We start from the raw sequence: 23,425 nt of genomic DNA, 5'->3' as shown, positions 1-23,425 counted from the left end.
ACAGCATTTGATGTTTGTTGAAGTAAAGTTGAGTGATGAAGAAAAACTTGAGTATTCTAAGCACATTGTACGAGCACTTTTGCCTGCTTTGGAAAAAGTTAATACAGAGCAAATGATTGAAAAGCTGATTGAGTATCAGACTCGAGGTATTACATCTCTCTATTTAAATTATGAAGAGGTTGTGTCATTTAGTATGTTGTCATATACTGTTGGTAATACAGATTATTGATTTGAGTGACTCGATGTGATTTGGCAAGCCAAAAATCTCTAAGTGTAAATGTTAACACTTTTTAAAATAAAAAGGCTGGTCATATGTGCATTTTATTCAATGACAATTGTTTCTAATTGTAATTATTCTTTTGGTAAGCACAATAGGTGTCTTCTGACCCATAAAATTTCGTTCTTATTAAATGGAATGACATACAATTAAGAAGGCTATGTGTTTGCAGCTGTAAATCTTCAAGAAAAAGATTGTTTCTTTGAGTACCATTTTTCTTTCCATGGGCAGCATTAGCAGATTCAGAGGTGATAATGCGCAAAGCAAAATACGAGAAGGATGAGCGCATTTATTGGTGAGCATTCACATTTACCTTATACTGCAATTAGTTGATAAGTTCACTGAATATTGAATGTCACCCGTTATTTGCAGCAACTATTGCAGTGCTTTTATTGTTGATTTTCATCGGAGTTGTTCTAGCTGTTCCTTTGAACTTTGCCTAACTTGTTGCAAAGAACTAAGGAATGGAAACCTGCTAGCAGATGCATCCGAAGTGCGGATGCAATTTATTGACAATGGACCAGGTTATTTGCATGGTAAATGTTGTAGCATAACTTCAACTAAGAACGGAACTACTGAAGTTAAAATAAGGGATCAAACCAAGGTGGCAATGGCATCTAAATGGAAACCGAAGGAAAATGGTACCATTCCTTGCCCACCCAAAGATATGGGAGGCTGTAGTAAAGGAACCTTAAATTTGAGACGTAGTTTTTCTGAGAATTGGATATCACAGCTTTTACTGAAAGCTAAAGAAATAGCACATAAATGTACGGATAATGATTCAGAGCTGCACTGCTCCTGTTCAATTTCTAAGGGTGCAAATGATATTTCTGGTGGCAAGCTACGTAAGGCAGCTGCTCGAGAAAATTCTGATGATAACTATGTATTCTGTCCTGCAGCTGTGGATACTCGGCGTGCAAATTTCAGGCATTTTCGGCTCCATTTGTGTAAGGGTGAACCAGTTGTTGTAACTAACGTTCTTGATAATGCATTGGGATTGAGCTGGGAACCTATGGTAATGTGGCGTATTTTTCGACTAATCACGAAGGCTGCAGATGTTTTAAATTGCTTAAATTGGTGTAAGGTTTGTCCAGTCATCTATTCTTGAACTGTGAAACACAAGCTAATGATGTTACATCTTATTCTATGCCTGAATATCCCAATTTCTCCATTCTGGTATTGGTCTAGCCTTAGCTACGTAGTTCAATGTCTTCATTAAACACAATCCTGTCCCTAATATAGCTTAAAATTTTCAACTTGATGTGACTAGAAGTCATGAATGAGTTGTGCTATTTATGGTCTCTTTTTTGTTCTTTGATAATTGTTATTCGATCTAGTTTAGAACTTGATCTCGTTGTTATTGAAGATTTTTAGCAAGAAGAAAAGGCTTCTTCTATTTCTGAATGAATATACAACCCATAAGAATGGGTGCTTATACATGAGTTCTTAGACTAAATAAGGAAAGACAATATTACACAATCAATTCCCTAATCATTTACATTAATACAATATATTCCTAAAATTAAGCTATCAATCTTAATCATCAATATCAAATCAACATCTCAATCTTAATCATTAATACCAAATCAACACTCCCCCTCAAGTTGGTGCAAAGATGTCGCACATGCCCAACTTGCAAACCAGTGTATGAAAAGTCCGTTTGTTGAGGCCTTTAGTAAACACATCAGCCAGTTGTTTTTCCGATGACATATGGAATAAACTCAAGACACCACCTGTGACTTTTTCTTTGATGAAGTGTCGATCAATTTCAACTTGCTTTGTTCGGTCATGCTGGACTGGATTTCGAGCTATACTGATTGCAACTTGTTGTCACAATACAAGGAAAGTTTCCTTTTTTCAGACAATCTCAATTCTTCTAGTAACTTTTGTAACCACAAAAGTTCGCAAACACCCTGGGCCATAGCTCTATATTATGCCTCCGCACTTGATCTAGCAACTACACTCTGCTTCTTGCTTCTCCAAGTGACCAAGTTTCCTCGTATGAGTGTACAATAACCGAATGTAGACCTTCTGTCATCTAACCGGATGTAGACCTTCTGTCATCTAAAGATCCGGCCAAATCACGCATCTCAGAAGGCTTCTATTGAGGTGACCATGTCCTGAGTAAAGTAGACCTTTTCTGGAGCAGACTTCGTATACGCAAAATGTGAAAGACAGGCTTGCATAGGAGGATCTCGAGGATCATGCATAAACCGACTCACTCAGGTGACTGAATAAAGGCTATGTCCGGTCTAGTGTGAGAGAGATAAATGAGTCTTCCAACCGAGCCCTCGATATCTTTCTTTATCAACCGACTTTCCAACTCCGCTTTGGTGTTTGTGATTGCTTTCAATGGGTGATTCTACTGGTTTGCAACCTGTCATACCTGTTTCTTTCAAGAGATCCGAAATATACTTTCTTTGAGAAATAAAGATTCCTCTTTTTGATCTAGCAACTTCAATTCCCAAGAAGTACTGCAATTTTCCTAGATCCTTGATCTCAAATTCCTGTGCCAACAACTTCTTCAATCGGGTCATCTCCTCTTTGTCATCTCCTGTCATTACTATGTCATCAACATAAACTATGAGAAGAGTGAGTTTACCACTTTTAAATGTCTTATAAAGAGGGTGTGATCCGCATTTGTTGGTAACCAAAGGAGATCATTGCTTTATAGAATTTGTCAAACCAAGCTCTAGAGATTGCTTGATACGCGACAAGGCTTTCTTCGGTCTGCATACCTTTCCTTGACTTTGTTCGATGCATCAAAACCAAACCGGAGGAATCTCCATGTACACCTCTTCTTCTAAGTCTCCATGAAGAAATGCATTCTTCACATCAAACCCTTTGCAAGTCCCAGTCAAGATTAGTTGCACAAGATAGAAGAATTCTAATAGTGTTCATTTTTATAACAGGAGCAAATGTCTCTTGATAATCCACTCCATAAGTCTGAGTGAATCCTTTAGCCACCAATCTTGCTTTGAACCTTTCGTGGAACCATCAGGCTTTATGTTTTACGGTGAAGACCCGTTTGCAACCAACCAACTTCTTGTCACGGTGGTGATGCGACAAGTTCCCAAGTCTCATTCTTTGATAAGGCCTTCATTTCTTCCATCATAGCTTGCTTCCACTTAGAATCTGCAAAAGCTTTCCTCCAATTCTGGGGAATAGACACAGAAGAAATAAACAATGCAAAGGCTCTATAGGAAGGCGATAAAGAATTATAGGAAACAAAGTTAGATAAAGGGTGTTTAGTGCAAGATCTGACTCCTTTCCTGTGAGCAATAGGCAAATCTAACTCGTTAGGAAGTATAGATAACTCACTAGAAGAAGAAGGTTCAGCTTCGGCAGGTTGCATGATGGCTTCTTCTGCTCTATTTCTCCTTGAGTAAGTTATCAAATCAGGCCTATCCAAACGCCCAACAGTCTCCCCCTGAATTCTTTCTTCAATTTCACTTTCTCTTATGGTAGTAGTTTCAATAGTCTCCCCCTGAATTCTTTCTCCAATTTCACTTTCCCTTGTGGCAGTAGTTTCAACAATAGAACTAGGAAAAACCATCTCTTCTTCCTTATAATTCTCCCCCTGAAGAGGTGATGGTGTAATACCTGAAATAGAACTCGATTCCCGAAAGGTAACATCCATACTTGACAAAGAATCTCCTGGGAGGGTGATAACATTTGTACCCTTTCCGTGTTGGAGAATACCCAATAAAGACACATTTAAGAGCTCTAGGTTCAAGTTTCTCAGAGTTCCTAGTGTGAACAAAACAAACACACCCAAATATCTTTGGAGGAACAGTATAGTCATTTTTACCCTTTAAAGCTTCTAAAGGACTCCAGAAATTAAGAGTTTTAAGTGGCATTCTATTGATGAGGTAGGCAGCTACTAGAATGGCATCCCTCCAGTAAGGCTTCGGCAGATTCATGGTAAACAAAAAGGATCTTGCTACTTCTAACAAATGGCTATTTTTTTCTTTCAGCAACCCTATTTTGTGCACTAGTATAAGGACAACTAGTTTGATGGATTATCCCAAAGGACTCCAAGTAAGATCCAAAAGTTTTATTCATGTATTCTGTGCCATTGTCAGTTCGAAATATCTTTATCTTTGCCTCAAACTGAGTACAAATCATCTTATGAAATGACTTAAAACAGGAGAAAACTTCACTTTTGGCTTTTAATAGATATACCCATGTTATTCTAGTGCAACAATCGATAAAAGTAACAAACCATCGACTACCAGACAGTTGGTTGAGCATGGGGCTTTCATAATGGAGGTCTCGGAGTTCGAAACCTCTGTCAACGACGACAGGGGATTTGCCTTAAGGGTCGAAGCTCGTCGCGCGGGGCTTGCCTAGTGCGGGTTACCTACTCTCCCCGTGTGGTTTGCGAGCTATTGCAGCCGGGTTTACCCCCGCGCGCACCCAGCAGGCGGGCCGCGGGTTCCCATGTCATAAAGAAAAAAAGGTGTTTGAGTAGGACTCCAGACATCAGAATGAATAGTCGAAAAGGGAATTGTGCTTTTATTGTCACTCAGAGGATAAGAGTTTTTGGTGTGCTTGGCATATTAACATGCATCACAAGACAAAGATTCAAACTCAGTTCTAGAAAATAAACCAGGGTATAACTTTTTTAAAGCAAAAAAAGATGGGTGTCCCAACCGTCTACGCCGTATTATTTCTCCGTTGACATCCTTATTTCCTACAAAAAGGCCTAACCGAGTCTCGAGTTCCATCGATCAAATATAAGCCATCATGTAATCTACCACGCCAATCTTCTTCCTTGTATGAAGGTCTTCAAAAACACATAATCGGAAAGAATCGACACTACGGTTAGTTCTTTGGTGATAGCGCTAACGATAATAGGTTAATAGGAAAATCGAGGCACATGAAGAATGGATGATAAGGTAATATCGGGAGTACAAAAGATTGAACTGTTCCCGAGAGGGGACAGGGGTTAGGGAGCCGTGGCTATTCGACATAATCCGCTTTGGGACTAGGAGAGTAATTTTGAAGGCCTTTAGAAGAGGCACCTCGTGTGTCTATTCGCACGGAATCAATAATCCAACAATTAAGGCGAGCATTAAAAGCAATACATGTTGCGCACATAATTGGGGCTAGCAACACTAGAAGAGTCGAAGTTTGTTCGAGAGACGGCGAAGATGTTGAACTTCATCTTGAGACAAAGTCTCTCCAGAAGTAGTGTCACCCATATTATCTAGATGGGAAGGGTTAGAATAGGCCTACGACCCGAGAACTGGAACAAAAAATTCCAAAAAAAAATCGCCGAAAAGTTGGCTGCCACGTCCGAATCCTAATTCCGGTGATCGGAAAAAATCAAAACTGATAGGGATAGGCTTAGAATGTTCCAGCGACCCCAACAGAGAAAAACAATCTAGAAACGAACTGAACGGGAGAAGTTTTTTGTGCAGACAACCACAAAGAGAGAGAAAAACTCGGCCTCTTTGATAAAACACGGAACCCTAGTGCTGCGAGGGAGAAAACTCACCTCAAAAAGGCAAAGAATGGCTCGATACCATGAAGATTTTTAGCAAGAAGAAAAGGCTTCTTCTATTTCTGAATGAATATACAACCCATAAGAATGGGTACTTATACATGAGTTCTAAGACTAAATAAGGAAAGACAATATTGCACAATCAATTCCCTAATCATTTACATTAATACAATATATTCCTAAAATTAAGCTATCAATCTTAATCATCAATATCAAATCAACATCTCAATCTTAATCATTAATACCAAATCAACAGTTATATTTATCAGCTTTATGACTTGTTCATTGCATCGTTTGAGAGTGACGTTCCCAAATCAAAGAATTATTAGAAGCTGGATTGAGAATAGTTTAATCCAGGAGGAAACTCGAACTAGATGCGACTGAATTTACAAGAACCTCAATATACATTCTGGTTACTTTCTGGATGAATTTGTGGTTTGAAAGACACGTTAACAAGCAGGGTTACTTATTCAGTCTTTTACATTACTTTGCATGGTGGGTGGCTCCTGCTTCTCGACATTTTGCTTTCCATTAAGTCTGTTTTAGGTCAATGCGGTGTCTCATTTACAAATTCTAAATGATGTGTAATTAAGAAATAGTTTATTTGAATTGTGTAAACAAGCTTTATCAAAACCAGAAATAATTGAGGCATTGGTTCTGGTAAATTATATTTTCCATGTTCTTACCTCATTTTACTTTATCCTGGATACCGTGCAGTTGGAAATGAACATACACCAGTTTTTCAAAGGATACATGGAGGGTCGCTTTGACAGTTATGGGTGGCCTCAACTCTTAAAGTTGAATCACTGGCCGCCATCAGGTCTATTTGATGAGCGGTTGCCGCGTCATGGTGCCGAATTTTCTAGTTGTTTGCCTTTTATGGAATATACACATCCTCAATATGGCTATCTCAATCTCGCTCTAAGACTTCCTGATAACTGTTCGAAGCCTGATTTGGGGCCTAAGGCAAACATTGCTTATGGTTTTCCTAAGGAGCTTGGACGTGGAGACTCAGTCACCAAACTACACTATGCTGTGAGTGATACGGTATGCTTGGCTCCTTCAAATGTAGTGTTACAAGCAAATATTAACGTGCACTCTAATCTTTTGGGGTCATTTCGGATGAAGTTACACTGAGAAACAGAAAAGTCATATCCAAGTTCCTGGTCAAGGTCTTATTTTTCTTTTAAATTATGTATGTGTTAGGTCAACGTGTTGATGCACACTCAAGCAGTGGTCCCAACAATTGAACAGCTCTCGGCCATAGAGAAGTTGAAACAAATTCACAAAGCGCAGGATCAGAGGGAATTTGTAGCTGAAGCTAGCAGGATGCACGAAAGTAAAGCTGAGAATAAGAAGTACAGCCAGCAAAGTGTAAAAGCTGATTGTGAAACCAATAAAGAGGGAGAAGAATACCAATACAGAGAAGATAGCATTTCTCTTTTTGGGCAGGATAGGTCTGAAGGATTTGAAGAAGCAGATGGCGGTGCTCTATGGGATGTCTTTAGGAGGCAAGATGTTCCTAAATTGGAGGAATATCTCAGGAAGCACTTTAGGGAATTTAGGCACACATATGGCTCACCGTTGCCGCAGGTAAATATAAGAGGGAAACTTTCATTTACTCCAACCAGTTGTTAATATAGTGAGCCAATAACTGAGTGTCTGATATTTTGCTATGCAGTGGCGACCTGATATTTTTCATCTTGGTGATTGTCATTGTAATTACTATAAGTGGTGTGATGTTAGATATTGGTAATGCTCATAATAATCACTTTCATGCTTACTGTGAAAACATGTAATGTAAGTTATAGTACTTCGGCTCTGTTGATAGAAGTTAGCTGCGTTGTGGTTTCTCATCTTTTGTGGTTCAGAAATTACATCTCTAGCTAGCCAAAGTTACAATGGAATTTTGGTACTGCATTAAACTCCTATGTATTTCACCTAACATCCTCATTTATTAATCCAATTTTTTGTCCATAAGTGGCAATATCACCCTAGATGATGTTGAGCGTCCTAGCCTTGCGCTAGTTCTGCTATGAGTGTTTGCCTACTGTTGAATTTTGTGACAATCCCATCTAAAAATTTAATCTTTTAGAGCGAGCATACTATTAATACTGAAGTATATTATGTCTCAAACATGTCTCCTCACTGTGATTCTTATTCATGGACCAAACATGTGGAAGCATTTTTCACTTTAGGGTGGCAGTGAGATTTGAACCTAAGACCTTTGCCTGCTTTGATATCATGTTAAAGTGTAATGATTTATCGTTGAAGTTTTTAGAAAGAACACACTTATTATTGCTTAATAATATTATGCTCAGCACTACGATTCTACAAATGACTGTTGAAAAATCCTTGTTTAGTACGTTCTGCTATGGTTTCCCTGTGCTCCCTCTATAAATAGATAAATCAATTTGTTCTTTTCTACCATGTCTCAGTTATTGAATTTGGGTACCAGTCTTAATCTTACTTTTTCCATTACAGGTTATTCATCCCATTCATGATCAAACTTTCTACTTGAGCACTGAGCATAAAAGGAGGCTAAAGAAAGAATATGGTCATCTTATTCTCTTATTCGTTGCCATTTCTTTGCATGTCTCGTGTAAAAAGCAGTTTCGGAGACTCATTTGTATTTACTATGCTTTCATTTCCTTTTGCAGGCATTGAACCATGGACTTTTGTTCAAAAATTAGGTGAAGCTGTTTTTGTTCCTGCTGGATGCCCTCATCAAGTCAGAAATTTAAAGGTATGCAGTTAGTTTATCTCTCTTTCCCATGTCATCCATCGCCCTTTTTTATAGCAAATTTGTGTCCTATTAGGGAAGTCCAGTAGCACGTAGAACCATCATTTTCTTTCTTTTCTTTTCTTTTCTTTTCCAGTAACGTCTGCTTTTAAATCCCTGTCATAATCTTTCATATTGCTTTAGCTGATATGATTTACAATTGTAGGATCTTAGCTTAGTGAACCAAAAGTCTGGTACTTTTATAAGCTCAGCTCGATGACTTCTGACGTGTTCTTTTTCGACAGTCCTGTGTCAACGTCACTGTTGATTTTGTATCTCCTGAAAATGTGAATGAGTGCATCCGTTTAACTGAGGAGTTTCGCAAGCTTCCCAGAAATCATGATGCGAGGGTAGATAAGTTGGAGGTATATGGATCCTTATATCTTCTTTTTTCTCCTTTATTACTTTTTTTTGTTTGGGGTGGATAAGAAGTGCTCTTGACATGCTTCTGCTCCTCTTAAGCATCTGTCACTAGAAAAGATTCTTGCTTTTGGATATTGTGTTATTTTCCTCAGAAAGATGGTCAAGAGAATATCAATAAATGTGGATTTTAACCATAAGCATCTAAAGAGCGCCACTTAGTCGAAAAAGTTTATGGAAACGTAAAATTCTAGTGCCTGGAACTTGGAAGTATAATCGTCTTGTGTCACATGTTCTTGTTTCATTGTTGATCACCTTTTTCCGGACCTTGTTTTATTTATTGGTTTATTTATGATTTTATTAGTTTGTTTATGTTTCGGCATGGAAATATTACAGTAATCTCGCTGAAAACAGTGTTTGCATGAGTAAAGATTACTTAAATCTGCCTGTACCACTTCAGGTAAAGAAAATAATTGTTCATGCGATGAGCCAAGCAGTGGATCAATTAGAGAAGACACTATTGTAAGATTGCTGCTCCTTGTTTTCACAAAGTAATGCCCTTATTTGTTTAAACACGAAACTTATATAACCTCTTTTTCTCCTGTCTCATAAAGCTATCTCTTTTTCTCCTGTCTCATAAAGTTTTCCTGCCATCTCTCTGTGCCCTGCGTAAATCTTTTGAGTTTAGGTCTTATTCTGGATATGCTTAAAGAATAATTTCATTTATACCTTTGGATATGGTGTTTTCATTCTGGACATGCTTTTTTCTTATGTTGAAACACATATGACATAACCATTTAAAAGACAAGGTAAAAGATGCTAGTTGCGTCATTGCAGCATAATGCATTTGAGGGGAATAACAGTTGGCAACTCTTCTCTGTGAATTTCAAAAGATAAACACTAGAACCTGTTCCAATTTATGTGACACACTTTCCTTTTTAGTCTGTCATGAAAGAATGACACCTTTTTATATTTAAAAGTAATTACTTTTTATATTTAAAAGTAATTAAACTTTAAAATTCCTATTTTACTCTTAATGATTTATTTGACGCTGCGAGTTTCAAAATCTTCTTTCTTAAACTCCGTGTCCAGTCAACAAGGCCATATAAAATGGGACGGACGGGGTATTATTTGTTGCTCCAAGGAAATGCCAGTTGTGATGCCATTGTTTCTAATGCTCTTCAGAATGCTAAGTACCATTGTTTATACAAACTGCACATTTTTTTTCTTTATTTCTTTTCCTTCTTTGGATGCAAGTAGGAACTCTGAAGCAGGCATCGCTACAGGATTATCCTCATCAAGTCCGATAAGCAAAAGTATAAATGTGAGCCCACAGTCTCAACAGCTTTCATTTCTTAGTAATTATTTGTCTTGTTTTTGTTTCTTTTTCAAATCCTCTTTTCTAGGCTATGCCAGGACCAAGTATGCCAAAATCTTCCTCTTCCATTTCGGAAGATATATCCAGTAGCAAGACTGCCAAAAGAGAAGAATATGTTGCTCCAAGTGTGGATGAGAAACCAACAACTACTGAAGTTAATCTACATTATCCACTTCCAGTTCTTGATTTGTCTTCCGCAAACAAGGTTTACTCAATTGATTACTGATATCTCTGCAGTCGAAACAGCTTTCATTTCTAACTCAAACTTCATTACTTGGCTTGCTTGTTTCATTTCCTCTTTTCTAGGCTATGCCAGGACCAGGTATGCCAAAATCATCCTCCGCTTTGGATGATCTGTCCAGCAGCAAGACTGCCAAAAGAGAAGAATATGTTGCTCCAACTGAGAATAAGAAACCAAGAACTGCTGAAGTTAATCTACATTCTCCGCTTCCAGTTCTTTCAGCAAACAAGGTTTACATCTTTTCTGGTTTAGCTTTTCCTTGTTACTGCCGTATGCATCTTTTATGTTGAAATTAATATGTTTTGCATTGGCAGGCTCAAGAAAGCACATCAATTCCTAGTGGAAATTTGAAGCAATCCATCAATATAGAAGATGTGGAATCAACTTTCCACACGGTTAAATCATTCTTGAAGTCTTTACCAGAGCAGGATTCAAGCCAACAATCAGGACTCCAGAGCAACACTGCTTCATACCAAACTCTAGCAAGGGTAATATTTGAATGCTCAATCAGATTGTCATTGGAGGCATTGGCTCATGACCCAGTGCATGAAAAAGAAATGCACGGTGCAATTGCTGCTTTAAATGAAAATCCCTCCTCTCTCTTTAGTGACGAACAAGCCAAGCAATTGGTAAAACTTAAATATGAATTCCCTGTCATGGTCAAGAAATGGAGGGACTTGGCACGAGCTGAATCAAGTTGCCAGGAATTCTTGACCAGCTTCGAAGAGGATAGGAAAAAACTGGATGATTGGATTAGATCAGAAGCAAAGTTGAAGTCGGAGTATGTTAAAAAGGAGGAACAAGCTAGAGAATTGGAAGCAGCCCTTCAAACTATAAAGAACCAGCAAAACGAAATCATGGATGAAAGACAAGAAGCGTCTCTAGCAGCTCAGAAAATCATGTTGTCAGCTCAAGAAAAAGCTGGCAAGATAGAAAGCACTAAAACTGAATTGGTAGCAACAAAGATGCAGATGGATGGCTTGCAAACAAATTGGTCCAACTTTCAGTCTAAATTCCCCTAGATGTTACTTTCAGGTCTCTCCTTCTATTGTCACAAATCACGATTGTTTAACTTCCTTGGCTTTATGTTTCCTAGGCCTAGATGTATTTTGGAATGTGGAGCTTTAGTCCATGTGTACATATACACGTGGGTTTTAGATTGCTACAAATTGCTCTGTCAAAGATTTTAACTTTAGGGTTTTAGAATGCTAAAGGATTTTAGCGTGTTTTCAATTGTGTGCATTGGAGCAGAGATTAGTTAAGTAAAGCCAGTTTTGTATAGTCTTAGGCGCCTGTTCAAATTTGTCGTGTTTAGAATTGCAATCTTTGTGCTAATAAGAGAATTGGGGTTTAGCGTCCTATGTAGTTAAAATTGTTCAAGAATAAAGTGAATTTTTGGTGAAGTTCGACCAAATATACCAGTTTGTAATGTGGAATTGGAATTTTTTTAATGTTGATCTCAAATCCATGTCCTCCTAGTGAGTTAAGTAAGTAATGCATGTTCTTTTCGATGCTCTTAGCCTCTTATCCTAGTACATCATACTAACCATTGGAATATTATCATGGAGCTGGGAACTGGCACCACCATGTTAATGTAGTAAAGTATTATGTGGTGGCATATTTTTGCACTTAAAATCACCCATTGGGATTATGACTTTAGTTTCATTACTTGAAGCATCTTCTTCCAGTTAGCCAAAAAAAAAAAAAAAAAAAAGGTCATTTTCCTCTTGCTATAGAACTCAAGTGTGCATAAGTTGGTTATTTGTGTCAATACCTGCAATAGTCTGATGTTGCAATACGTCTTCATTATTGCAAGCTAGTTGACATATCACGAGTATATTGATAGTACAGATCTATAACTGGTTTATATGAACTAAGTAATCTTTCTGTGGCTTCCCTAATTCTTTGGCTCCTTCATGCTGAATAAATAGTTGGCTTTTTATCTATCTGTTATGTGCATGAAGTCCTGTACACCAAAAATGCAGCTTCTCCTACTTGGAACTTGGGTCTAATTTTGCCGTCTACTCTTCACGTCCACTTGTTTGGGAGTAGCTACTAAGTTCTCCACAGATTGTTTCATTCATCAGCGAGTTTTGCACGTGTTTATTCTCACATTCTTTTAGAGAGCATTGATAGTTATTGAAATCGGAGGTTTAGGATGCTTTTGCCAGGTATATTGACGGTTTAGTAGAAAATTTAGTCCCAGATTGTAGTTTAGTCAAGCAGGTGAAAGTTAGTATACCATGTTAACTCTGCATAAATGTTAATTCCTAAATATTGATTGCACATAGTTTATGCCATTTGAAAAGGTACTGTCCTGCCTCCACTCTCATATCTCTGCTGTGAGCTAGTTGGAAGGACTATTGATCACTCCTCTGCTCAACAACTTTCCAATATTTATTTAACCGCCATATATGTATCACATTTTGGCAATTTAAGGCCAGATCTGTTTGTCTTTGGTATCTCTATTAGAGTGAGGATTTAGTTTATTTTAACACAAACTAAGATGACAAGAGTCGAAAGTTTGCAGTCCGTCTATATTAGATGTTTAATGTTGTTATCTTTCATGGTCAAAGAAGAAGTAATTTTTAGACCTTTGAAATTGGATATAGTAAATAGTAGTATTATTTGGGAGCCTAATTTTATATTTCCCAAGTGCAACCAAAATGTTTACACAAAAGGCCCTCTTACCTCATCTTATCCACAGGGAATGGAAGCAGCTGTGCTCTGAAATCACATGGATAGAAGAAATTGATTTGGTTGGGTGGGGGTAGAGGTCGGGGGGCTGAATTCTCACTTTTGTTCTGCCTTGTTTTGTCTAGTTGTCCCATGGTTTGGAATTGTGGATGATGGTACCTGTTTGAAGGATAAGGAAATTGAATGACCAGATTACATGTTATTTGCATATTCTCTCTTACAGAATCTAAAGGAGACTATTGTATTATACAGTAAGAATTTCAGAAGTTGACACCTAAAACATGCTACTGAGCGCAGTATCTTTGCATTCCTTCCAGCTTTTGTTTTGCAACGTTATATGTAGGCAGGTTCATTCACATATTCTTTTAGGGAGCACCAATTTCATTATTTCTCAAAAAGAATATAATTAGAAATTGATAATGGAGGTTTTAGGCTGCTTTCATCTGCTGTATTCGATGAGTTGTACAAAATGTCGCCTCTCTAAGTCGTTTAGCTCCATCAGGTTAAAGTTATCCGCTACAATTTTCCATGTTAGCTCTGTATAAAAGTTGAGTAACTCCTAAAGTTTTAATGGGACACAGTCTGTCTGCAATTTGAGAAGTTCATGTTCTAAAAAAAATCATCTCCACCCCCACCATGGCATGCAGAAAGGTTTAATTTTCCTAGTCATGTGTATGATCAGAGCTTTTTAATCAATCCTCTGATCAACAAATTTTTGATTTATGTTGCAGTGAGATCCCTTCTGAAGGGCGGCGAATAACGTAACTCGATTAGATATTGCTTAATGGAAACAATATTGCTATCGTGAGTATAATCTAACCTTTCCGAATATGATCTTTCTTCGTTCGTGTCCCCCTCTTTACTTATTTGCCCTCTTTGTTATTCTCCTGTCCGACCATGAAATATATTGATCCTAGGGGTGTCAAATGGGCGGGTTGGGCTAACATTGACCTAATTAAAATGAGCTGAGGTAATAAATGGGTTGGGATAACATTAGCCCAAAAGTTATTTGGGCCGAAATGGGTTGGGTCATGACCCGCGCAACTTGACTCAGTTTTTTTGAAGGGTCTATTTTCTAGAAGAAGAAAAAATCCTGAAAAATATTTTCTAGAAATACATTTTTTGCAAAAAATATTTTTCCTTCGCGGATTTTTCGTGGAAAATATTTTTGAGGAAAATACTTCCGTGAAAAATATTTTCGATAAAAACATTTTTCGTGAAAAATATTTCCCTTCATATCAAACACAACACAAACTTATAAGATACAAGACAGAACAAAAGTGAATACATAGAAAAAAATAAAGTAAATATCAAGCTATAAACCTAAATTTAAGTAAATTTTAAAAATGAGCTAGAATTGGGCTAGTATTGAGCTAAGTTGGAGATTACTTTAAAATGGGTTATGTTGGGTTGGGCTAAAATTAGCCCAATACAAAATTATCTTGAGCCCAACCCATAAAATTTTGGGCGGGTTGGGCAGGCCATCATCTTTTGGGCCATATTTGACACCCCTAAATTAATCCAGTAACAAACCTTTTCTTTTCTTTTCCCCTTATGCAGCTGGTTCCTGGTGTATTACCACCTGATGAGTGATAATTGCAATGCAATTTGTGCTGTTTACCGAGGCTAGTTGTTGAAGATCTCAGCGAGAAATCAAAAAGTTAAGCGGTGTTTTCAATATGTATTTTCAGTTATTTCGTTGTACAAGCTTACACTGAATCGGCATGGGCTAGGTTTTAGTAAATTATGAGGGTGTTCAGCTAGGCTCTACTATAATTTTAGTTGCATTATTTCGAAAACATTATGGTGATATTGAAATGGTACTTTGACACTGTTGTTGCTAAGTTGTTAGCTTTACGGTATGGAGTTTTTTTAAGAATTGTAAGATCAATTGGATCTTCGATTTCTTTGTTTTCTTCTCAAAGCCGAAAAATATAGTGTGCGCACTTTATGAGATAAAAATATTAGGGTGATATTTTCTTATCTGTCTAAGCCTTGGGCAGAAGAGCTATTCAGTATTTGTGCTGGTTACGTAGCAATTACTCGGTAAAATAGTTGAGGCGCGTGCAAGTTGGTTCAGACACCATCCTTATTAGAGAAATCTTGTAGGCGCCAAAACATTAGTTATCAATTTCTCTACACTTTTTCCATATTGAATCTCAAAACTGAGGCCTTTGTAATTTAGTCGAGCCTTTATCACTTGCAATACAAACTGAGATCTTCTGCTCCTTCAGGATTTAAGACCTATGGTTAGTCTTAATACTCCATTCCAAGATAAATGAATTTTTAGCATTTTTTCTATGATCCAAATGAATGAATTTTACAAAGTCCAAAGATGTATTAATTAATTTTTTCCTAAATTACCCTTCTCTCTAATGGTTTTTCAACTTTCAACGTTGACTATCTCTAATTTTAAGAAAAGTTTAGGAAAAGTAAAAAGATAATATTGACAAATTACCTTTTAATTACTGTCATTAATTAACTTTTTTAAGGGTGAGTTGCACCCCAAAAGTTTATTTATTACTCCGTCCATTCCATAATAAGTGATTTTTTAGGTTTTTTATTTTGTTTCAAAATAAGTGGTGTTCTAGGATTTCAATAAGAAATTGATCTTCTTCTTTCAAAATGACTCTTATTTACATAATCAAGAATCATTAAGGCTTTCTTTTTCTAGGCATTTAATTAGGGAAAAATTAGTAAAAAAAACTCTTAATTTTCTAGGAGTGAGCACTTTCTTAAAGGATGTGCATAAGCCTAAAAAGTCATTTATTATGAAATGGAGAGAGTAGCATGTGTGGACACCCAATTTTGGCTCATCGTGCTTGAAATTAACGTCTCGAGGATCCCTAATCATGAAATAGCACAAAATACAACTTTTTACACATGTTTCTAAATTTAACGCAATTTATTGAGAACTATCCTTATTTCTGCAAATATTAGAATTTTCTATCAATTCATTATCATTTGAATTAATTTCAAGAATCATTATTTTTCATTGTTATCTGCATATACACAGCATAACACTACGATTTTATTTCAATAAATAATAATTTTTTTTCTTTTTGTAGCATAGTACATTTTTCAAAGATCAATCACATTTTATTTACATTATTTTTAATTACATATTAATATCTACATTATTTTTTATATGTATATTAGTTATATTCTAATATTGTCAATCAATACATAAAAGTCGGAAGAGTTTATCGCAAATAAAGCTGATCCACAGGTATTTTAATTCATCTTGTGCAAATTACCATGAGTAAATCACATTTTTTCTTTTACTCCCCAGAATGGGAGAAGCATGTTCCTAATTTTTTGGCTTCCTTTTTAAACTACTTTTGACTAAATAATTTTTCATTGCTTTTCTCTTTATACACACACGTATTGAAGTCCAATAAGGAAGAAATATTTTGGCATCATTTTTCTTCCCTGTGGGGTCCACATATTCTTTACTTTTTTGACTTTTTCCTTCTTTTGCCTAACCTTACGGGATTTCTTTTGATATCTTGAGCAGATTTGGTTAAAAAAATGCTCACCCCTTTCTTTCGTTTTCCAACTTTTCTCTTCCTTTTTAATTCTGTCCCCTTCTCATTTTTCCTCCTAAGGGGCTGATCCCCATTCTCTTCTTTACCCAAAAAAAAGAAAAAAGAAAAAAACTCTCCCCTTCACCTCTTTTTGAAACTTTTGCTAACTCTCCCATTTTTGGATATCTCTACCAAGCTTTCCCATCTCTCTTCACTCTTTTTTTTTCCTATTGTTGTTTCGCGGGGTGTTTTGCTAAAAGGCCCCTCTCAACATTTATTTAGGTAAAATGCCATAAGTCTCAAAGAATTGGCTAAAAGGTCACTATTTATGACATCATCAGATGAAGTCTCCCAAGTTGTCAACCCTAGACCCACAGTTTAAAAAAATACAAAATAGCCCTCCAACCACCAACATTTAATTACCCCAATTGGAGCAGTCAGAATTTTTTTTTGTTCCCCCCAAAAACTCGAAAGTCGAAGCTCCCCATGTTTTGCACTTATTCTAATCCCGTTTCTAGCCAAATTTTCGGTTTTTCATCTGAAAATCACTCCCAAACGATGGATTTCTTCCCTACTTTAGTCACTGTAACTTAAACCTCTTAGAAATCATTGAAAAGAAGCTCGAATTATTTTCACCATTGTTGTCAAAGCTTAATTATCAGGTGCAAATTTCGTCCACATCTATTGGTAGTGGAGTTCGTTTTGTGTTTTAAATCCTCTTGTGGAGTCAATTCTCCATTAAAAGAACTGTATCCCTGCTGTTTTTTTGTTGTCTGGATCTGGTATTGTTCTTCGTCTAGTCTTCGACCAATTATAGACCATAGCAATAATCTATTATATCTTTAGTATGGAGTCGATTGGAGAATATGTTATAGTAGGTGGTGATTACATAGATGAATAGGTGGAGACCCCAAAATGTTTGAATTGGAATTCTGCGAGCAAGGTGGCAGTGCCGATCGCCGTGTGTCGCAATAGTACGTATAACGATTTGGTTGAGAACGTAAAGGAAAGCGGGGAGTTAGATTGTGAGCCTAGAGACTTGCGCATTAGTTATATGATTAATGGTCTGCCTGCTAGGGGAAAAGCTCACCCTTCTTTCATAACGAATGATAGGCATGTGGTATTTTATATGCTTGATGTTGCTGCTGATGGTTGTGCACCTGTTTTGAGAATAATGTTGTTGAGAGGTCTCAAGCAGCGACAACATCAACAGCACCACCCCCACCCCACCCTCACAGCAGCCAGTCGATGCAAATTCAATGCAAAATGAGAGCATGGGTGATCATTCAATGGATACGGATGATCATGATATTGATGTCGAAGAGTGTGATGGGCAGCCTAGTGGATTACAAACCAACCATAGCTTCAATGATGGAACTGATTATTACATCAGGCAAACATTCGATAGCAAGGAACATTTAAAAATTTCGTTGAAGAAAGCTGCAATAAAGAGACTGTTCGGTTTTGTAATGATCAAGAGTAATATCAAATATTTTAAGGTGGAATGCACATCTCCTAATTGTGGCTGGATGTTGCGGTGTAGTAAGTATGACAACTCGGATAGGGTTCGCATTTACAGGTACATTGGGGAGCACACTTTTGGTGTTGAACATCTTAGGAGCCTTCATAAGCATGCCTCATCACATGTCATTGCGTCAGTCTTAATGAATGACTATATTGAAAACAAAGGGCCATCGACAAAGGAAATCCGGACGGTTTTCGGGAGTTTCATTATAAACCGAGCTCTTTGGAAGTGTTGGAAGAAATTTGGTATAATTGCTAAGAAGCTGGTTAGGGAGACAGCGGAGCACGAGTATGGTTGCTTACCAGTTTATTCTTACATGGTTGAGAGTCTAAATCCGGGTTCTAGAATTTGTATCAGGCTTTCGGGTGACAACAGGTTTTTATATTACTTCGTGTCTTACGCAGCTTGCATTCGAGGATATACCACGAGAAAGGTTATTGCCGTTGATGGCACACATTTATACGGCAAGTATGAGGGTGTCTTGTTGTCTGTCATCGCATAGGATACTGAGAACCATGTCTATCCTATTGCATTTTGCGTTGTGGACAAAGAGTGTGATGATTCTTGGACCTACTTCTTCCAGCAGCTCAAGATTATAATCGCCGTTGAACCAGACTTGTGCGTCATCTCTGATTGACACAAGAGCATAGCCAACGGTATTTCCAGGACATATGAGCATGCTCACCATGGACTTTGCATGAAGCATCTTTCTGAAAACCTCCGAAAGAATTTCCAATATGGAGATTCTCTTTATGCATACTTTAATGCAACAAAGGCATATGGTTACGAGGAGTTCGATGAACATTTTCAACAATTCACAATTCAGGGATAAAATCCCTGAAGCAGCTCAATGCCTTGAGTTTGATATTGCATTTGAAAAGTGGAGCAGGGTATATTTTCCAGCCAACAGGTACGATGTTCTCACCAAACATTGTCGAGTCGCTTAACTCAATGTTGACGAATGAAAGAGAGTAACTCGTGTATGCCATATTGACTTCCATTTCTAGGAGGTTTGCTGAAATATTCAGGCAGAGACGTACAGATATCGGTGATTCAAATAATATATTTGTGCCTTCGGCTGAAATAACGTTAAGGGAAAAGATGACTCAGGGTGATTCCTTGTTTATCAGTAATATAAATAGGGATACCGACGAGTTTACCATTATCGACAGTGGCAGAACTGCCAAAGTCAATCTACTGAACAAAACATGTTCTTGTAGAGAGTATGATTTGGTGAAATTACCGTGCGCTCACGCCATGGAAGCCTTGAGATTGCAGTATGGAAATGGATATGGTTCAAGCATCTACAAGTATTCTTCGCCGATGTATAAAGTTCAATCTTATATCCTTGCATTTGCTGAAACTATCAATGTAGTCCCTCCAGAGTCTGAATGTGTTGTGCCCGAGGAGTATGTAAAGATGTACATTGCACCACCTCCTTATGAGCCCAAACTTGGAAAAAAAGGAGTAAAGTGTATCCCTGGTCTCGCGGAATCTTTTAAGCCCAAAGGACGTGTGAAAGGGAGGAGAAACAAGTTCTCACTTTGCAAGGGACGCCACCACAAGAGAACAGCGTGCGGAAATAGAGAGGGATGAACTTGATGTATTTTTCAATGTATTTCATTGTATTTTTCTTGTACTTTGCGCTTTTTGGTTCTTCAAATAAGTATTTCGAGAATTAATGCCGGTTCAATATTAATCAAGCTGTATAATAGTATATAATAAACCACTAACGATCAGTTCTATATATCTACTAGGTATAGTACATAATTAACTTAGAAGCTAGTCTCTAATAGATCATGTATATGATCTATAATCGCTTTAAAAGCCCAGCGGCCCCGCCAAGCAAAATGTCACGAATAAAAATTCGAAAAGCCTGCGGTTATGTCTAATCAAACCCATATTTAAACGCCACCTCCATGCCTATTTACACGTGTCGCTCATCAATTGGCTGACGGTTCACTAAACCGAGGCGATGAGTCTATAAATCGCCTGAGCCTATTTGTAAAGTTTATCTCATCACTCTTCATCAAAAACACTCCCAAAAATTGATCAAAAATACCGAGAAGGATAAGAAACAGAGATGCAAACTGTCACCCCTAGTATCAAGCACCACAGTGAGGGACCTTCACTGTGAAGATTCTGCGGACCAATTATACGGACCGTATAATCGTCCGTATAACCCATCTTTTCTCTGATCTTGTTCTCGTCACTTCGTTTGATCTCAGATCCTTATAGAATCTTCTTAACACTTGTTTAGCACGTCGTTAATAATCTAAAGGACATTATAACCCTTCTTCAAAGCATCATTAACTCATCATTAACTTGTTACTCGTAAATCTTTTCCGATACATATCGTATGCCTTGCCTTCTTTTGGCAAACTTTCTCCTCTCGCTTCGAGTATCTTTGAAATCTCAATTAGGACCATCAAATGCTATTTCTTACTTATCAAAACATCATATACGTCGTTCCCTTCGTTAGTCTATTCACTGTACGTTAACGAAAAATTTCCAAGGTGTAACATTCTCCCCCCCTTTTGGAATATTCGTCCTCGAATGTTAAACACTCGGGAATTCTACGAAAATTTTGCCAGAGTTTTCCCTATAATATGGCACTACCATCATGTCACAATAGTCCACAATAACATTGCCTCACAAGGCGACAACACAATAGCAATATAAGTTAGCCACACACGACCCATATGCACAAAAAGAAAACATACATACCTCATAATCTCGATGTCTCATCATGGATCTCTTCCGGGGGCTGAAACAAGTGCGGGTATGTGGATTTCATCTTCTCTTCCGCCTCCCAAGTCATTTGTTCTCTGTTGTTATTTCGCCACAAGACTTTAACTGAGACCACTTCCTTATTTCGAAGTCTCCGTACTTGCCTGTCTAATATGGCAATAGGCACTTCTTCATAAACTAGCTTTTCTGTCACCTGAACATCATCTATTGGAACAATCTTCATAGGATCTCCAACACACTTGCGGAGCATGGAGACATGGAAAACTGGATGGACCGATTCAAGTTCTAAAGGCAAGTCCAATTCATGCCGCTATTTGACCTACCTTGCGGATAATCTTATAGGGTCCGATATATCGAGGACTCAATTTTCCTTTCTTGCCAAATCTCATCACACCTTTCATTGGCGACACCTTCAAAAATACCCAATCATCAACTTGAAATTCTAAGTCTCGCCGGCGGTTGTCCGCATAAGATTTCTAGCGACTTTGGGCTGTCAACAATCGATCTCGGATCACCTTGACTTTTTCTACTGCTTGTTGAATCAACTCAGGGCTTATTAGCTGTACTTCTCCTATTTCAAACCATCCGATTGGAGACCTGCACTTCCTTCCATATAAAGCTTCATACGGAGCCATTTGGATACTAGAATGGTAGCTATTATTATATGCAAACTCAATAAGGGGTAAGTGGTCATCCCAATTACCACTGAAATCTAGAACACATGCTCGTAGCATATCTTCCAAGGTTTGGATGGTACGTTCGGCTTGTCCATCAGTCTGCGGATGAAATATCGTGCTAAGCTTTACTTGAGTACCAAAACCTTCTTGGAAGGATTTCCGAACTTACCGTAAATTGTGCTCCTGCAGTCTATAATAATGGATATCGGAACACCATGAAGCCTCGCATGATCTCCTTGAGATACAACCTTACAATCTTCTGCCGAGTATGTGGTTATGACTGGAAGAAAATGGCGCACACTTTCGTGAGTCTATCCACGATTACCAATATGGTGAGTCTGTCCACGATCACCCATATGGAATCATACTTACCTCGGGAGTGGGGTAACCCCACAATAAAATCCCTGTTGATCACTTCCCATTTCCAAATAGGAATCTCCATTGCTTGCAATAATCCTCCTGGCTTTTGATGTTCGATTTTCACACTTGCGCAATTTGGACATTGAGCTACAAATTCAGCTATGTCTTTCTTCATTCCATCCCACCAATAAATTAACTTGAGATCATGATACATCTTTGTCGTTCCTGGATGAATAGAATACCGAGATAGTGAGTTTCTTTTGGAATTCGACGACGCAATTCTACAACATTCGGAACACATAGCCCGCCTCGGTGTCTAAGAATTCCATCCATAGAAGTTTCAAATGGAGACTTCTCTTTTTCATGAAATGTGTCTCTATAATAGCTCAATTGAGGATCTTCATATTGACGCTCTTTCACTTCCATCTTCAAAGACGAAACTGTGGGATTATTACTACCAATTCCTGCACTACCGGAATCAATTAGACGTACTCCAAGGCTAGCTAGTTGGTGGAGCTTATGAATTAATTCTTTCTTCTCGAAGGAACTTCACATAAATGCCCATTGATCGGCGGCTAAGCGCGTCGACTACTATATTTGCCTTTCCGGGGTGGTATAAAATACTCACATCATAATCTTTCAATAATTCTAATCACCGCCTCTGCCGCAGATTTAACTCCTTCTGTTTGAAAATGTATTGAAGACTCTTGTGATATGTATAGATATCAACATGAATACTATACAAGTAATGTCTCCACATCTTTAATGCATGAATAATGACTAATTCAAGATCATGAGTTGGGTAATTCTTTTCATGTTTCCGCAATTGTCTTGAAGCATAGCGATGACTTTACCATCTTTGCATTAACACACATCCTAACCCAACACCGGAAGCATCACAATATATCACATAACCGTCCGGCCATACCACGGTGTTAAGGCCCCGGAGTGAAGTTAATGCATCCTTCAACTCTTAGAAGCTGCGCTTACATGCATCATTCCACTGAAATTTAGCTGACTTCTGGGTTAGCTTCGTCAATGGAGCTGAAATAGAGGAAAATCCTTTTACGAACCTTCTATAGTAACCTGCCAACCCCAGAAAACTATGAATTTCTATAGGCGTCGTAGGCCTTGGCCAAGTCTTCACAGCTTCGATTTTCTGAGTATCAACTCGAATGCCACTATCTGAAATAACATGACCCAGAAATGTCATAGAATTCAACCAAAACTCACACTTTGAAAATTTTGCATACAATTCTCGAGTTCAAAGAATTCCAAGAACAATACATAAATGGTCTGCACGTTCGATTACCTGCGAGTATACCGGAATATCGTCAATGA

At 37.8% G+C, this 23,425-nt stretch overlaps 2 protein-coding genes across 15 annotated transcripts in view; both read left to right on the top strand.

The window, feature by feature from the left end:
- LOC132046179 (lysine-specific demethylase JMJ26-like) overlaps positions 1–23,425 on the top strand; it is a 57,938-nt gene that overhangs the window by 15,272 nt on the left and 19,241 nt on the right. For 4 of the 14 annotated variants that reach the window (XM_059436864.1, XM_059436850.1, XM_059436857.1 and 1 more), the window contains 13 exons: positions 5–146; positions 509–572; positions 650–1,361; positions 6,504–6,833; positions 6,993–7,379; positions 8,271–8,343; positions 8,447–8,532; positions 8,814–8,933; positions 9,389–9,450; positions 10,186–10,252; positions 10,335–10,511; positions 10,613–10,777; positions 10,862–11,697. In XM_059436864.1, the coding sequence (XP_059292847.1) occupies positions 5–146; positions 509–572; positions 650–1,361; positions 6,504–6,833; positions 6,993–7,379; positions 8,271–8,343; positions 8,447–8,532; positions 8,814–8,933; positions 9,389–9,450; positions 10,186–10,252; positions 10,335–10,511; positions 10,613–10,777; positions 10,862–11,569 (3,093 nt within the window). In that variant the 3' untranslated portion in view covers positions 11,570–11,697. Of the gene's footprint in view, positions 1–4; positions 147–449; positions 573–649; positions 1,362–6,503; positions 6,834–6,992; positions 7,380–8,270; positions 8,344–8,446; positions 8,533–8,813; positions 8,934–9,388; positions 9,451–10,185; positions 10,253–10,334; positions 10,512–10,612; positions 10,778–10,861; positions 11,698–23,425 lie in introns of those variants that run through there. The other 10 variants (XM_059436819.1, XM_059436876.1, XM_059436871.1 and 7 more) reach the window with 10 other exon arrangements.
- Positions 18,046–18,798, top strand: LOC132061704 (uncharacterized). Its single transcript, XM_059454427.1, has one exon. It carries the CDS (start codon positions 18,046–18,048, stop codon positions 18,796–18,798), a length of 753 nt encoding a protein of 250 aa, XP_059310410.1.

The sequence above is a fragment of the Lycium ferocissimum genome, chromosome 1 (genome assembly GCF_029784015.1).
Source record: "Lycium ferocissimum isolate CSIRO_LF1 chromosome 1, AGI_CSIRO_Lferr_CH_V1, whole genome shotgun sequence".
NCBI lineage: Eukaryota > Viridiplantae > Streptophyta > Magnoliopsida > Solanales > Solanaceae > Lycium > Lycium ferocissimum.
This window is presented reverse-complemented; position numbering and strand designations above follow the sequence as displayed.

What these genes read in the sequence shown, in the direction of transcription:
- LOC132061704 (XM_059454427.1), top strand. Translation starts at nt 18,046, where the DNA reads ATGGGTGATCATTCAATGGATACGGATGATCATGATATTGATGTCGAA.